The following is a 14,871-nucleotide window of genomic DNA, read 5'->3' on the forward strand; positions in this document are numbered from 1 at the left end:
CTCAAGAACTTCCGGCCCATCTCCCTGCTTCCGTTCCCAGCAAAGGTCATCGAGAAGATAGTAAACACCCAGCTCACCCGTCACCTCGAAGACAACAACATCCTGGACCCGTCCCAATCAGGATTCCGCAGCAACCACAGCACCGAGACCGCCCTCATCGCCGCCACAGACATCAGGATCCTGCTAGACAACTGCGAGACGGCGGCCCTCATCCTCCTGGACCTCTCCGCCGCCTTCGACACCGTCTGCCACCGCACACCACGCTCGCGCCTCCACGACGCAGGGATCCGAGACAAGGCCCTGGACTGGACCACCTCCTTCATCTCTGGCAGAACTCAGAGAGTCCGCCTCCCCCATACCGATCCGATGCCTCCAAGATCATCTGCAGCGTCCCTCAGGGATCTTCCCTCAGCCCGACGTTGTTCAACGTCTACATGGCTCCACTGGCACACATCGCCCGACAACACGACCTCAACATTATCTCCTATACCGGCGACACTCAGCTGATCATCTCCCTCACCAAGGACCCCCTCACCGCCAAATCCAACCTCCACCTGGGAATGAAGGCCGTCGCAGACTGGATGGAGGACAGCTGCCTCAAACTGAACACAGACAAGACGGAAATCCTCATCCTCGGGTCCAACCCCTCCGTTTGGGACGACTCCTGGTGGCCCACGTCACTGGGGTCCCCCCTGGCACCCACCGACTACGCACGCAACCTGGGAGTCATCCTCGACTCGAAACTCTCCATGACCAAACAAGTCTACGCAGTCTCCTCCACCTGCTTCAACACCCTCCGCATGCTCCGCAAGATCTACAGATGGATCCCGACAAACACAAGGAAAACTGTCACCCAGGCCCTAGTCAGCAACAGACTTGACTACGGAAACGCCCTCTACGCCAGAGCCTCGGCCAAGCTCATCAACAGACTACAGAGAATCCAGAACGCCTCTGCACGCCGGATCCTCGACGTCCCATGCCGCGACCACATCACCCCCCACCTGAGGAACCTGCACTGGCTCCCAGTCGACAAAAGAATCTCCTTCAAGCTTCTGATCCACGCACACAAGACTCTCCACAAAACCGGCCCATCCTATCTCAGCAGTCGGCTCTCCTTCTACGTACCAAACATAAAACTCTGCTCCGCTGACCACGCCCTGGCCACGGTACCACGCATCCGGAGAGCCACTTCCGGAGGCGGAGCCTTCTCCCATCGAGCCGCCAGAACCTGGAACTCCTTCCCCCTCTACCTGCGACAAACCGAAGACTTGCTGACCTTCAGGAGGCAACTCAAGACCTGGTTCTTCGACCAATAGCTGCAGCATCAACCTCCCCCCCCCCCCCCCCCCCCCCCACCAGCGCCTTGAAACCCTCACAGGTATGTAGTGCCCTTACAAATTATTGATTGATTGATCCCAGTTGCGGCTGGCAGCGGATCAGGGGTGGCAGGCAGTGAAAAACTTACCTCTTCACAGCCGCCATTTCTCCCCGGTCGTTATTTCTCTTCCTAACGAGTCCCGGAAGCAGGAAGCACATAGGCTCCCCAAAGCCAATCACGGCATTGCTGTCAGCAACGTAGTGATTAGTTCGAGCGCCGTAGGTGGGCACTCAGACAGGGCCTGGGAGCATGTGCACGTTCTCCACCAGGCTGTATTGCACAGCCAAATGTGCATGACTGTTTGGCCGGATCAAGACAGCTGGCCAAACAGTCATTCGCACTTAGAGTGCCCACCACTTCTGCCCCTGCTCGAGTGCCCACCACTCCTCCCCCTGCCCCGCCCCCTACAACTGAGCCAGTACTGAAAAATAAAATAATAACATTGCGTTATCTTTTTATTTTCCTTTTTTGCACTGCTGGAAAGCAGTGGGGCAACGTTCCTCTGCCTTAACAGAGGAACCGCCGCTGGATCAACCAGATTTTACAATCTTTTGGCTTATATTGAGACTAGTCAGTAGAGGCATTGGAAATGTGATGACAAATACATTTTAGTTAGGAGTCAGGTGCAGCAAAGCCTTAATAGGGATTTGTATAGCTCCTTCATGGTCATTAAAGACATGGTAGAATGAGAAAATCTCACCTGGCCTTGAAAGTCCAGAAAACATTTCTGCAGCACATGCAGCGGATATTCTCAGGTAAAAAAATTTGTAGAAAATAGAATTTCTCATCTGAAATGAAGACAGATCATAGCTCTTTTCAGGGACCCCCTCACAAAACAAGTGCAATGTTTTGCCTATCTTTAGCACTATGCTAAAATCTTGGGGATTCCCAAACTGGCAATTGGGTGTTGGAGAACAGGCTCCTTCCTGTGCTCTGCTTCACTATTTGCATTTTATATAAAGTATATTGATACTGAAAGGAGAGGATCAGAAGAACTCTTGCCCAAGGATGAGCTGTATGGTATCTTGGAATTACAGAGGATCACGAGACTGTAGTGGTCGGAAATCAAATAACACAATTTTGATGAGGCCGCTTGTTATAAAAGCAGGTGCAGAACGGAATGGTCCGTAAGACATTTAGCAGACATCTCTGGCAGGGTGATGATGGTGGGCATGAACACTCTGGGCACTGCATGGCATGATAAAATATGAAAAAATGTACGTGGCAAAGCCTATTCCCTATATAATGAGGATTACTAATTCAAAGAACAAGAGGACATATAGGGCCTTATTACTAGTTGGGTGCCAATTCCGTCTGTGCGTAAACCCCCGTTTAAACATGGGATGGAATTATGAGTTTGGTTTATTTAAACCGTCCAATAATTATTGGTTGCATTAAATAACCCAAACTTCGTTAATTATCTGCCGGTCAAACCTGACGAAATTTAACAGGGGGAACACCTACGGTATTTACCATAGCATGCGGATTTTGGTACATTAAGCAAAATCTGCATGTTAATCCCCATAAGCTCATAACAGGTGTTATTTATCGTACGTGATAAACAACCTATCCTCTAGTATTATTTATCAGGAGAAATAAGAAACAACCTCAACTTGTACTAAGGCCCATAGTGATCTGAGAAGAAGCCCAAGTATCCCAACAAATGTTTTCAACATGATGGATGTGAAACAAAAATTAATGCATGAGAAATATAAAAGCAGCTAAGTTATCAACTCTTAACACCAGGGTGAAGGAAGTGCCTAATCAATACTTTGAAACAACCGTCTTCAGTAGTTTGCATTCAGCATGTACAATGCTTCCAGTCTCCCAACCTTGCAAGAATGTCTACCTGGAAATCAGGGTGGACTCACTTTTTTGACTTGTAGAAGTGTTTGCCAATGTGAGATGGCAAAAGCCGCCGTATTCGGTCATCAGAAAGGAACAGGTCGAAATTTTTCAATAGACGAAGTTTTGCTTCATAAGGTTTATATTCTTTTTTCAAGGTCTTGTATGGTATGATCTGCAAAGAATGATATATGTAAACAAAATTTTTACTTTTACAGAATGTTGTGCAAGGTAGGACATGCACAAACACATACAGTCATCACTCCCAACATGCAGAGCGCTCTCAGCTCTTTGAAATCATTAAAGGTTCAGAATAAACAAAACTCAAATAAACTATTTTATCCGACAGATGAATCCACACCTTCAAGTAATGACAAAACAAAACTGTTATTGCTACAGAAATAAGGGGAGCAAAAAAGAAATCACATGAAACTTTTATTAAAAGACCTTGAGATTAGCCACTAAAAATCAATACAATAAAAACAAATCAGAGTTTACATAGACTAAAATAAAAAGACTTCCTGCTGCACTATAACAATGGAAGCAGTTTCCGCTCCCTGACCCACTTATGTACAGATATGTGATAAAAACAAAGCCAGCTCCCACTTTCACCGATTAGAAGACTGCAAAGAATATTACAATAATTATATATACGCATTTTTCCAATCATAATATTCTACTGATTTTGAGTTCCTTTGAAAAGTGTTTGGCCATCTGAAGGCTGATCGGGCACGAGTGGGAGACCTCAGAGAGCCGGCAGCACAAAAACAAAGCCCATGAGTAGCCAAAATGGGCAGAGGACGGGGCAGGCATTATTCCTCAGACCTCATGCGTTTTTCAGGTCCCATCTGTAGATTGAGAAGCAAGGTTGCCCAGCTTATTAATGATAAGGCTACTAAAAAGGACAGATCACTAGATGGTGCCAGAGGATGGAACTGTCATGCTTTCTCTTTCTCTGAAGCATATTGGTTTTAACTTAGTAACAGGTGATCTAGTCATGTCTTTTTTTTTTTTAATCACATTTTATTGATTTTCTGCTCTTTACAGTTCTCTGTGCACATTATACCAAGGTGATCTAGTCATGTCGGGCTCGATATGAACAGCTCCTCACAAAACCTTGCAACATGCTCGCCAAGCCCAGCAACTCTCAAATTCAGCCTTCCAGGGCAAGGCGGAGGAGACTAAATGATGCTGCATCTGTGGTCTGGGAGGGTTGTCTGAATACTGTGCAAACATCACACTGCTTCCAATGTTATAGTAACCATTTTAAAGACTGTGCTGGATTGAGATCTCAGAAGAAGCTAAGAAATATTAAACTGTATCCAGATTAAAAAGTATATAACTGTTAATCAGTATTTATTTGCTGCTTTTCATTCGGACTGTCAAAATCTTTTCAGCTTAGGTCGTTGGTACAATTTTCTAAATGTGTTTGTGCTAAAATGATACGCTGCAGCAGAGTGCAGAATCCTTGCTACACTTTAAAATAACCTAATGTCTTAAGTCCACTCTCCCCATCGCCAACTGCATCAGCAATGGAATATTTACCTATTTAATGCACCAGACAGTCATCAACTGCCACCACATCCAACCCAATGCGACAGACTGTCCCAGATATATCTTGTTCAATGACTAAAACCTGGTCAACTGAGGCTGGAATATCAACATCTTAACAACTGAAGGCACTGGTATTTTGGCACCACTTGCTGCTCCCATTTTAAGATCTATCCTTGGAGCTTCCTGGTTTTTTGCATTTTATTTTTTTCCTCAGGTCGTATGTTCGTGCAGATTATGGATGTTGTAATGTTAATTTCTAAATGACAGTAAACAAGGACACTGCAACCACTTTATCCCATTGAGAGAGGTATGCACCACATCCATAATAAAAAAAACCCTACAGCAGTATCAAAAGGGCGTCGGCGGAGCAGAGATTCTTTGCAATCATTTCTATTGGCATGCAACCATCTTCCAAACTGGATTGTATAACCACCTCTGGGTGGTGGGCACAGCAACCTCATCAAAACTACAACACAAATCTTACTGAGAACTAAGCAATATTCTGCTCCATTCTCGGTTCAACAGTTATTGGATTTCGACCCAATTTAATTGGAATGAGTCCTGTCCCATACCTGCAACTCTACAAGTTGGCTGCTCTGGCCATTAAGGCACACCCTCTCCAGGTGGTTGAGCATCATTCTAATGTCTGCCTGGAACAGTCTAAAAGAGCAATAGTAGGTGCTTTTAATTTACAATTCAATTAAAAACTCATTTTTTCATTTACTTGGTATTCTCTTACTGTGGAAAACACACTTGGGCGCAACAGCACTGCACAATTGGTGACATAGTAATTACTTTTACGAGTCTGCGGCAGGGCTGACAGTATGACAAGCATCACACTTCCCAAGTTTGCATGCAGTGGTACAGAAGCGGTTTTTGCAACATTTAACAATGGCATGTTGCTTTTAGAATGACACTTCAGTTGTTGTTGTATGGAATAGCAAATGTTGCTGCTTTAAAAACAATGTTGATTGATAAGTTTGGATTGCATCTGGAACCTTATTTATTACCAACGTTCAACTGATCGGACCAGAAAGTAAGATGTTCAGCACTTCTGCAATTCCAGTCACTTTCTCACAACTCAGAGCAGGAACTGATCAATCAATAGACCTACTGAAGTGGTAGCTTTTAAAAAAAATTAATATTTTGTGCATTGAAAATTTTGACGTGACTCAAAAACACATTCAATACAGAACCACCAAACTACAAAAAAACCTAAATAAACACATGGGATACAGTATAAAAATACCAGCGCACGTCAGATTGCAGTAAATGGCAGCGAACTGGAAGCTAGACCCTGAGGTGGAGGCCTTTTAAGATGAGGAGGCAGAGGCACTCTCCAGTTGCGAGGAGAGGGGCTCAGGATCAATGGCGCATAGAGAAAACGCCCTGAAAGGGACCTAGAAATTTAAGGGACGGGCAAGAAGGGTGAACCATCTCGACGTATTGATTAATCATATTCTGGCAGTGGAAGGCATCTTGTAATCATTGTGAGCGTAGTGGAGCAGTCCTCGGCCTCCAGACCTTAGCAACTCATCGCTTAGCCAAGACAAATAAGATGGAAGCGAGGCGTCTGCAGGGAGAGGGCCACGCTGAAGTGTCACTGTTCGATATCTGGTGTCTAGTTGGCAGAGGGATGGGCCCTGTCCAAATAGAGACCCCAATCCTAGTCAGGGTAAGCTGGATACACATAGGGCCAGACTGGCCGTAGGTGGCACCAGGCGTTTCCCCGGTGGGTCATGTGAGTGGGGGCCGGTTTTGGACCCCTGGGGGCTGTTTTGAAACAGGGGGGCGGTTTTGCAGCATAGCTACAATATCATTCCCCTGTAACAAATGCAGCTGCAGTGTTTTTCACACGCAAGTGCGTGCCACCCAGCCACTCACCCACCCACCAACCCACCCAACCCTCCACCTGCTCGTCCCGCACTGCCTCCCCCCTCGGCCGGCCTGACTCAATTGCCAGGGCCGGTTTGCGATCGCAGTCCGGTCTTGGATACAAATTTTAAATTAACCTGTGCTCACCTTCTGGTAGCTTGGTGCAGAGTAGCCAGGCTCAATCTTAAGAGGCAATATATAAGTATTTGTGAAACACACACAGTGTAACACAATGAAAACACTAAAAACACTCCCAATAAATAGAACAGGAAACAAAAAAGAATAGTTTTATGAATAAAACAAGACCAAAATGACAAAAACCTAATAAGTAGAAACAGAGTTATGAAATTTTAAAGAGTAAGCCAAAATAGTGCTTAAAAGTCAATAGCGCTAAAAGGTTACTTGAGGTCGTGCTAGACCGTGGTAGATCCAATGTTGAGACAGACTGCGGTGAAGGGCAGACCGGCTACAGGATTCAGACAGGTCCCACTGACAAAGTACCTTTGACATCGATGCTCGATCCTTCAAATACTTTCTGCTAGCAGTTGAGGAGGCACCACATTTTCATCGATACGGTGGATGAAGGCGAAGAGTCCATGCCGATCCGCGCAGTTGATGAAGGTTTTGGTGTCAAACCCCTTCACGATGGAGGTGCTGTGTCGATCGGCTCCTGCGTCAGGGGCGAAGGGCAATGCGTCGGTTGCAATTGGCATGTTGACGTAGATAGTTCTGGGCAGCAACACTCACCTTTTAAGTGCCCAGGACTCGATTGGCACCACTTGGCAGGGCAGGACTCACAGACTGCAGCGTCAATGTACTATTGCAGAGTTTAAAGGAAGTCTTCGATGGCCCTGAAACTTCAGAACTGGGGGCAAGTCAGCAAGCCCTTGGAGTCACTATGGGTTCAAGTGAGATGGGTAATGTCCTTGTCCTCAGCAGTGCAGAAATCAGCAGGCAGCAGGGCAGCTCAGCAAAGCAGACAAGCAGTTCCTTCAGAACAGTCAGTCAAGCAGAATGGCAATCCTTGTAGCACAGCAATCTTCTGGCAGAGTTCTTCACCGGTCCAGTAGTGCATTGTCTTGACAGGGTCAGAATTCCAGTACTTATACCCAGATGTGCCTTTGAAGTGGGGGTGACTTCAAAGCAAGCCCTTAAAGTGCACAGGTCCCCTTTCATCCCTGTCCTGTCTGCCAGGCTATCTGTGGAGGGTAATCAGCTCTTTGTTTGAGACACCCGAGACTGACAAGTCAGATGCCAGAGTCAGCTCCCTCTCCCTGGCCAGAAAGAGCTATCACAATGCAGTGTCACATGGCTGATGGGGACATTGTCAACATCACTAAGTTAGCATGAGCCCTACAGCCACGATTCAGCTTTTGGGCACCTTACTACATGGCTTTGTTTTTGCAAGACTCGGTTTATGCCTTTCACATAAGAACTGTCTGCTGTGTTCGTTCTCTGCCTGTTCCTGGTGTTTTGTCTGAACATTGTGAGCAAGGTTGATAAACCATGCCCCTTGTTATTCTGTTCTGGTCAGTCCCTAGCACCTACACAAAACATACTAATGCAGCTGATGCTGGAGACTCGTACTTTGAAATTATGGAGATACAGGTCTATGTAACAGACACTTGGAGAGGGACCTTTCCAGGGAGAAGAGCAACACACACCTACGATGTAGAAATACCAACTATGTTCTAAGGTATGGGGTCTGCTGACAAAGCCCAGAGATCTTCTATTATGTAATACTTCTTCTTACCAAGGGGAGGGAGGTTAGGATCTTTCGTTCTCTCTATTGTCTTTATATGAGGACATTTACTTTTATGATATATGGCCTAGCTGCAATGCTAACTATATTCCTGCTATGCATTTTTCTCTTAGTTGTGGCCAGTATACTGCATGTTAGAGGACGATAGTTAAAATAAACATTTTAAACTATATTCATGTCTTGGTCAGATCTTTTTGTGGACATGTACGAGAGAGTGAGCGAAAAGGTGTCTTGTTACTGTGATTCCTGAGAGATCCGGGAGTGTTGTGTTATGGGGTGTCTAATCATTTGCTTCTTCGGGAGTGTGTAGGAGAGCAAATTAGATATTATAGCTAGTCGGTCCTGGGCTCGTGGGCACTAAGGTGGTAGGAAGCACAGTACCTATACACCAAGGTACCATAATCCTGTGCATAGTTTTGTGAATGTGCAGAATCCCTGCAACAGCAGATAAATTCAGATGAGTTTTGTCACACCCACCCTTCCTGTGTTTGTGGCTGTCTAGAGGGAATGCACAAAGCATAGCTGTCACCCACCCCAGAAGTGTATTGGAAACAGTCTGTAGGCACACAGAGCTAAGTTAAGTGCAGAGAAATTTCCACTTTCTCAAAGTGGCATTTCTAAAACAGTAGTGGTGAATCCAACTTTGCCACGAAAGAGGATTTCTCATTACTATTGCAAAGATGTAAAACATGATGATGTAGCTACTTCTTTCAGATCAGCAATTACAGCTTTAAAGTGTTTTAAGGAATTCCCAATGCTAGCCTATTAGAGGAGTAGGCATCACAGTAGTGAAAAATGAATGTAGCTGTTTGTCACTACTAGGGCATGTAAAACTTAACAGTACATGTCCTACCTTTTAGTTGCACAGCACCCTGCCCTTAGGGGTACCTAGGGCCTGCCTTAGGGGTGACTTATGTGTAATAAACAGGTCGTTTAAGGCTTGACAAGTGATTTTAAATGCTAAGTCGAAGTGGCAGTAAACTGCACACATAGACCTTGCAAGGACAGGCCTGAGACAGGTTTGAAAGGCTACTTGCATGGGTGGCATAAACAGTGATGCAGGCCCACTAATAGCGTTTAGATTACAGGTCCTGGTATAAGGTATACCACATTACAAGGGACTTACCAGTAAACTAGATATGGCAATCCGGTATAAACCAATGTAACATGTTTAGTTGAGAAGCACAAGCACTTTAACACTGGTTAGCAGTGGTAATGTTCTCAGAGTCCTAAGGCCAACAAAAAGTGGAGGTAGACAGGCAAACAGTTGGGGGGAGACCACCCTAAGAATGGCAGGTCTACTGGTCACCCAACAAGGCAGTCTGAGGGGATGGAGAAAGTGGGATGTTAAGAGCCTCAGAAACAGATTGGTACGAGTCGTGGCAGAAAACAGCAAGGACAGGACAAAGCCATGGCATGTGAATAAAAACAGCATTAATAAGACCACATCTGCGACATCTACTGGTAGAGTCATTGCTAAATTGTGAGATTATAGCCAGTGTGTGTAGTCCAGGACTCAACCCAGTATTTAAAGTAATGAGTCTGCACTGCTAAGTAATAGGTAGGAAAGTCCGGCAGCACGAGTCCTCCGTAGTGCAGCGGATGTGAGAAGTTGGCCTGATATATGAGGTCACTAATTCTAGTGTACACCTTGTATCACTCCAAACAACCCTTATGGTGATTGGTTGTACAGTCAACCTTAAAGACCAGCTATCCTAGTGGTAGCATGGACAAGAGCAGTCTTAGGCTAAACTCTGAATGGCATGTGAAGCAAGCTGTTATACCATATGTAATCCCTTGAATACCAAATGAAAGGACATCACAACAGATATATATATATAAAATAAAGTGTATTTATTCTAGTCAAACCCTCAGCACTCTTTAGGAGATTCGAGGTAAGTACAACACAGTCTTATTCAAGCATACATTAAGTCACACAGGTAAGTAATACAGTTAGGCCCTAGGGGCCAGGCAAACCATATACTAAGTAAGTGGGATAAAGACCACTGTCACGGAAATAGGATAGGCCTAGGCCATCGCTGGGGCTACACTACCCTACCAACAGTTAGGAAGTGGGAGGCCCACGGGATTCAGGTGCAGAGTGGAAACACTCACGCGTAATGCGTATAATCGACAGAAATAGTACAGTTTAGAATTAATAAGATTTAGGACACTTCTGGAGTAGCTAGGAAGTCGAGACTTGAGAACTAGACACTAGGATAGTCAATACCCTGATGAGCACTGGAGTACCCAAGTTACCTAGCCCACGGGCTGCGGGTGCATAGGTGTGAACTTGTGTCGGGTTTCGTCGTCTACTCCTATGGATGCCTGAAGGAAAGATGCTGACAGGCAGTCAGTGAAGAGTGTCCGGTGGATCCCAAGGCCGGGATCATGAAGGAAGGATACCTGCAAGCAGAAGGAACAGAGTCTGGGTCACTAGCCAGTGACCACGTGGAACCAGGAAGGAACCAGGCGATGTCGGGAGATTGCAGGTGAAGAGGTGAAGCTTGTCGCAGCAGCCACGGGTACCAGGAGACGTCGAGGACGACCAGGAGGCGAGCTGTCCCACGAAGGCTCGTGCTGTCGGCGGCGGCGAAGTCGAACTAGGACTCACCAAGCCTTGGCAAGCGGAACCCACGAAGAATGGAGGACTTGCTTCTGGTGCAGACCAGGAAGGTCTGGGGTGCTCCTCTTTTACAGAGGAGCAGGAGCCAGTCTGGAGGAGCCAAACCAGCAGTGGAAAATTGAAGGAGTGTCGTCGCAAAGGTTACTAGCCACCGGGCAAGCAACCGGACAGACGCGGCAAGCAGGAAAATGCAGAAAGGCCCCACGCAGGACTCGTGGAGTGTGGGGGGCTGATCTTCGGTGCAGATGGTGCTTGGGGCTTCTCAATCCCCGGTGCACAACCTCGAGGGTGCCTCAGAAGCTGCGCTGGAAGATACTCGCCACTTTTCACAGGTAGCTGGTCCCACGTCTCTCGTCGCCTCCACGGATCTCAGCTCGGCTGTGGATGTGGATCAGGGTCGGAGAAGTCTGGAGGTCAAGGCTCTGGTCAGGCTCTGCAGTCGGTCCCTCGTAGAACTTCAGCAAAGCAAAGGGTAAGTCTCTTGATGGTGCCTGTTCGCACAGGGTGGCCACTCCTTGGCCACAAGGGAGATTCTTCAGCCTTCTTCTTTCGTTGAATGTCGAAGGTCCAGAGTTTCTGTTCAAGTTGCAGGTTCAGGATAATCTAATTTAGCACGGCTCAGCTACCTACTGATATACTGGGCTAGTGGGCTGGGCTACCTGCAAGGTCCCTCCTATGGGTGGGGCCAGGAAGGGGAGTGGCTACACCCCCTTTCCTTTGTCCAGTTTCGCGCCAGAGCTGGGGCTGGAGTGTTTGAACTGGACTATGCATGGAGCACCTTGTGTGCCCCAGGCAGGTCTCATTCCTTTCAGCCCTCCCTGCCCCAATACACTAAAGTCTGTCTGGGGAGGTGCTAGCACCTCCCCAAGCAGGAAACCTATTGTCCAGGCCTCCCTGGCTGGGAGGGCTCCCAGCTGCAGGAGGTCAGACTCGTGTCTGTGGCAGCAGCATCCATTTTGTGATGCTGAGGCTTTGGTCAGAGTTAACAGCAAAGTAGGATTTTAACATGTCTCTCCCTCTAGAAGGGTGGAATAATATCCTCATCACCAGAAATGGTATGGGGGTATAATTCCAAAGTGTTAGACACCTTACACAACATGTTTTGATAAAGCCAAGCCATAGTTACCATAACCGTTTAAGATTATAAGGCACTTTAAGAGTATATGGTAGGCTATATCATAGAACAGCTATAAGGACATGGTTCCGAAAGCTGCAGACAGGCTCAGCTCATGCTAGAGCACCATCTCACATGTTACCAAGCACTCTGCCTCCAGGATTGTTAAGGCCTGCCATAGGAGTGGCTGATAGGTACACATGTGTCTATTTTAAGGGTAGATATAGGTATACTATATCTGAGCAAGGGGTGATTACACGACCTTGCCCCAGCTGAGTGATCAGCCAGTTGTGTCTGATTGGAAGGCCAGGCCAGGCGTGGCATAATACATGCTGCAGCCCCTGGGAGGCCTAGGGTACACCTATGCCCTGGGTACCTAAGGTACACTGTACAGGGTCCAATAAGGTGATCCTTACCAATTGGGTATGTACCTAGGGTACATGGAGTCCATTGTAAAGAGAGAGCAGACAGCCTGAGACCCTGAATGGCAGGATCTCAGGCCAACTAAGTTGAAAAACCAGCTAGACACTAGGCAAACAGTTGGGGGTAACCATAGTCAGATATCCACCTTCCTACAGCGGACATATGAGAACCTCCCAATAGATTCTTGGCTGACACCCCCTATATCAGATGGGAAGGGATCTACTTCAGCAGAACAAAAAAGAGCAATGGGAGAACAGGAATATTAGAAAATATCCAAATTTAGGGGACACCACTATCTTGATGAACGAAATCCTTCCCATTAACGATAATGGCAACTGAATCTACCGATCTATTCAAACAGACAGCTGGTCTATGGCAGTGCTAAAGCTGCTACGGATCAGGTTGCTGTGATCACGGGAAACCCAGACCCCCAAGATAACAGACACCAGCAGGACTCCAAATTAGCAGTTACTCGAAGCAGGGGAGCCGAGAGCTGAAATATCTCCAACTTAGACCAGTTGATTTGCAACCCAGAATACCCACCAAAACGGACACCGTCACAGATGATGGGAGATAGATTCATATCTGGGTGCTAAACATATAAAAGAAAGTAATCCGCATAAATCGAGCGGCTTCAAGTTCGACTTCCGAGATATATGAACGGTTCGCTTACTGGGGCTTGAATCGGACATCAGTAACTAGCTACAGAACTGTTTAAGGGCTCTGCTTTTCAACATTGGGTGCCCCACGTTATCCTAAGAGGGGAAAACATGTACTACATTCGGACACTTGAAGGCAACTTAAGGGACTAATGTCCTAAACTTAAGGCGAGTATGGGGCAAGGTCCAAGGCCACACCAACTGATCACCTCGGGAGACTCTGGGGTGTCCTGGTGCAGAGGTAGGTTAGGACGTCGGATGTCCCATTCACTTAAATGAGGAACGGTCCAATTGCAATGAGGTGGCCAGCTGAGGCTGGGAGACCAGATTGGATGAACCATCAAGGGGGCTGAGGTCTCTCAATGCTAGGGATAGGGGAACACCTTTGGTCCTTTTCTCCTCGGGCCAGGGCGGCAGAGTGTAGAGGTGTTCTGAGGCGTTGGGTTTTCATCACCAGAGATACACACAGTAGAGGGGGCCTGCACAAAGAGGATGGGGGCAGAGTCAGTGAGTTCACTGTGGACAAACCCAAGGTGGCCTTGGAGGATCGGGGGACCATGCTGGCAATAGTTGGCCCACTTCAACTCAGGCTAGAGGGACTGGGTGCAGTGGTGCGTTCTGGTGTCGAATTTGTGGTGGTCCAGATTCCTCACAGTTCTTTTGAAGCTGCTCTGCTGCTTCACAGGAGCTCCTGGGTCTTTGTTTTTTTTTTTAAACATTTTATTGACAATTCAATACACATCGAGTAGAGCAGTTCATGGATTTGACCGTATACAGTTAGTAACCCATATGCTGCAACACAAAGTAAGTTCGTACAAAGTTTAAAGGACATGTAAATACAGGTGCGTCCCCCCATTGCCACATAATTACCAAGTTTCTTTGAGCCACATTTGATACTTCCTCATAGCATATCCATATTTTGAGAAATCAGTGACTCATGCCAGGGGGGGGGGGTACATATGTTTCCCGGAAAGTTGTTCCATTTCCCCCACACTCGTGCCCATTTTCAGGGGCATCCCCTGTTAATAAAGACTTTTCTGCCAACATGGCGCTGTCTAGATCTCGACACCACTGTTGATGGGTCGGTGCAATTCAGGCACCCCAGTGTCTTGCAATGTTCCTTTTAGATAGAGTGATGCTGAGTGTGACCCAGCTCTGCACCGCATGGTTTAGATCAGTGGGTTCCCACACATTAAGTAAGCACATTCGGGGCTCGAGAGGGACCTCAAACCCACATACCTGGTTGATCGTCGTCATAACAGCTCTCCAGTAGTGTGTGATGTGATGGCAGTCCCATATCGTGTGATGGAAGGACCCAACAAGCCCGCAACCCCTGAAGCAAAGTGGCGTGTCAGCCCTCCCTATTTTATGCAATACCGATCGTGTATAGTAAGTTCTGTGCAATATTTTGATTTGCACGAGTTTTAACCTGGAAGGGGTTGCCACCTCCCGTGGGGACGCCAGCGCCTCCTGCCACTCCTGTTCATCCAATTCCCCCACATCTGCCTGCCATCTCTCTTTTAATGTCTGTGTGGGATCTTTCTGATTATTTATCAGCTTCCGATAAGTGAGAGGGATTGCCTTTTTGGATAGTGTGTCTGTGAGTAGACGGTCCTCAAGCGGGGAGGACTCCGG

At 46.9% G+C, this 14,871-nt stretch overlaps 1 protein-coding gene across 1 annotated transcript in view; it reads right to left on the bottom strand.

Moving 5' to 3' along the window:
* RSL1D1 (ribosomal L1 domain containing 1) overlaps positions 1-14,871 on the bottom strand; it is a 203,938-nt gene that overhangs the window by 150,743 nt on the left and 38,324 nt on the right. The window contains exon 4 of the mRNA XM_085632100.1: positions 3,250-3,398. Within this exon, the coding sequence (XP_085488226.1) occupies positions 3,250-3,398 (149 nt within the window). The remainder of the gene's footprint in view (positions 1-3,249; positions 3,399-14,871) is intronic.

Source organism: Triturus cristatus, chromosome 10 (genome assembly GCF_964204655.1).
Source record: "Triturus cristatus chromosome 10, aTriCri1.1, whole genome shotgun sequence".
NCBI classification, from domain to species: Eukaryota; Metazoa; Chordata; class Amphibia; order Caudata; family Salamandridae; genus Triturus; species Triturus cristatus.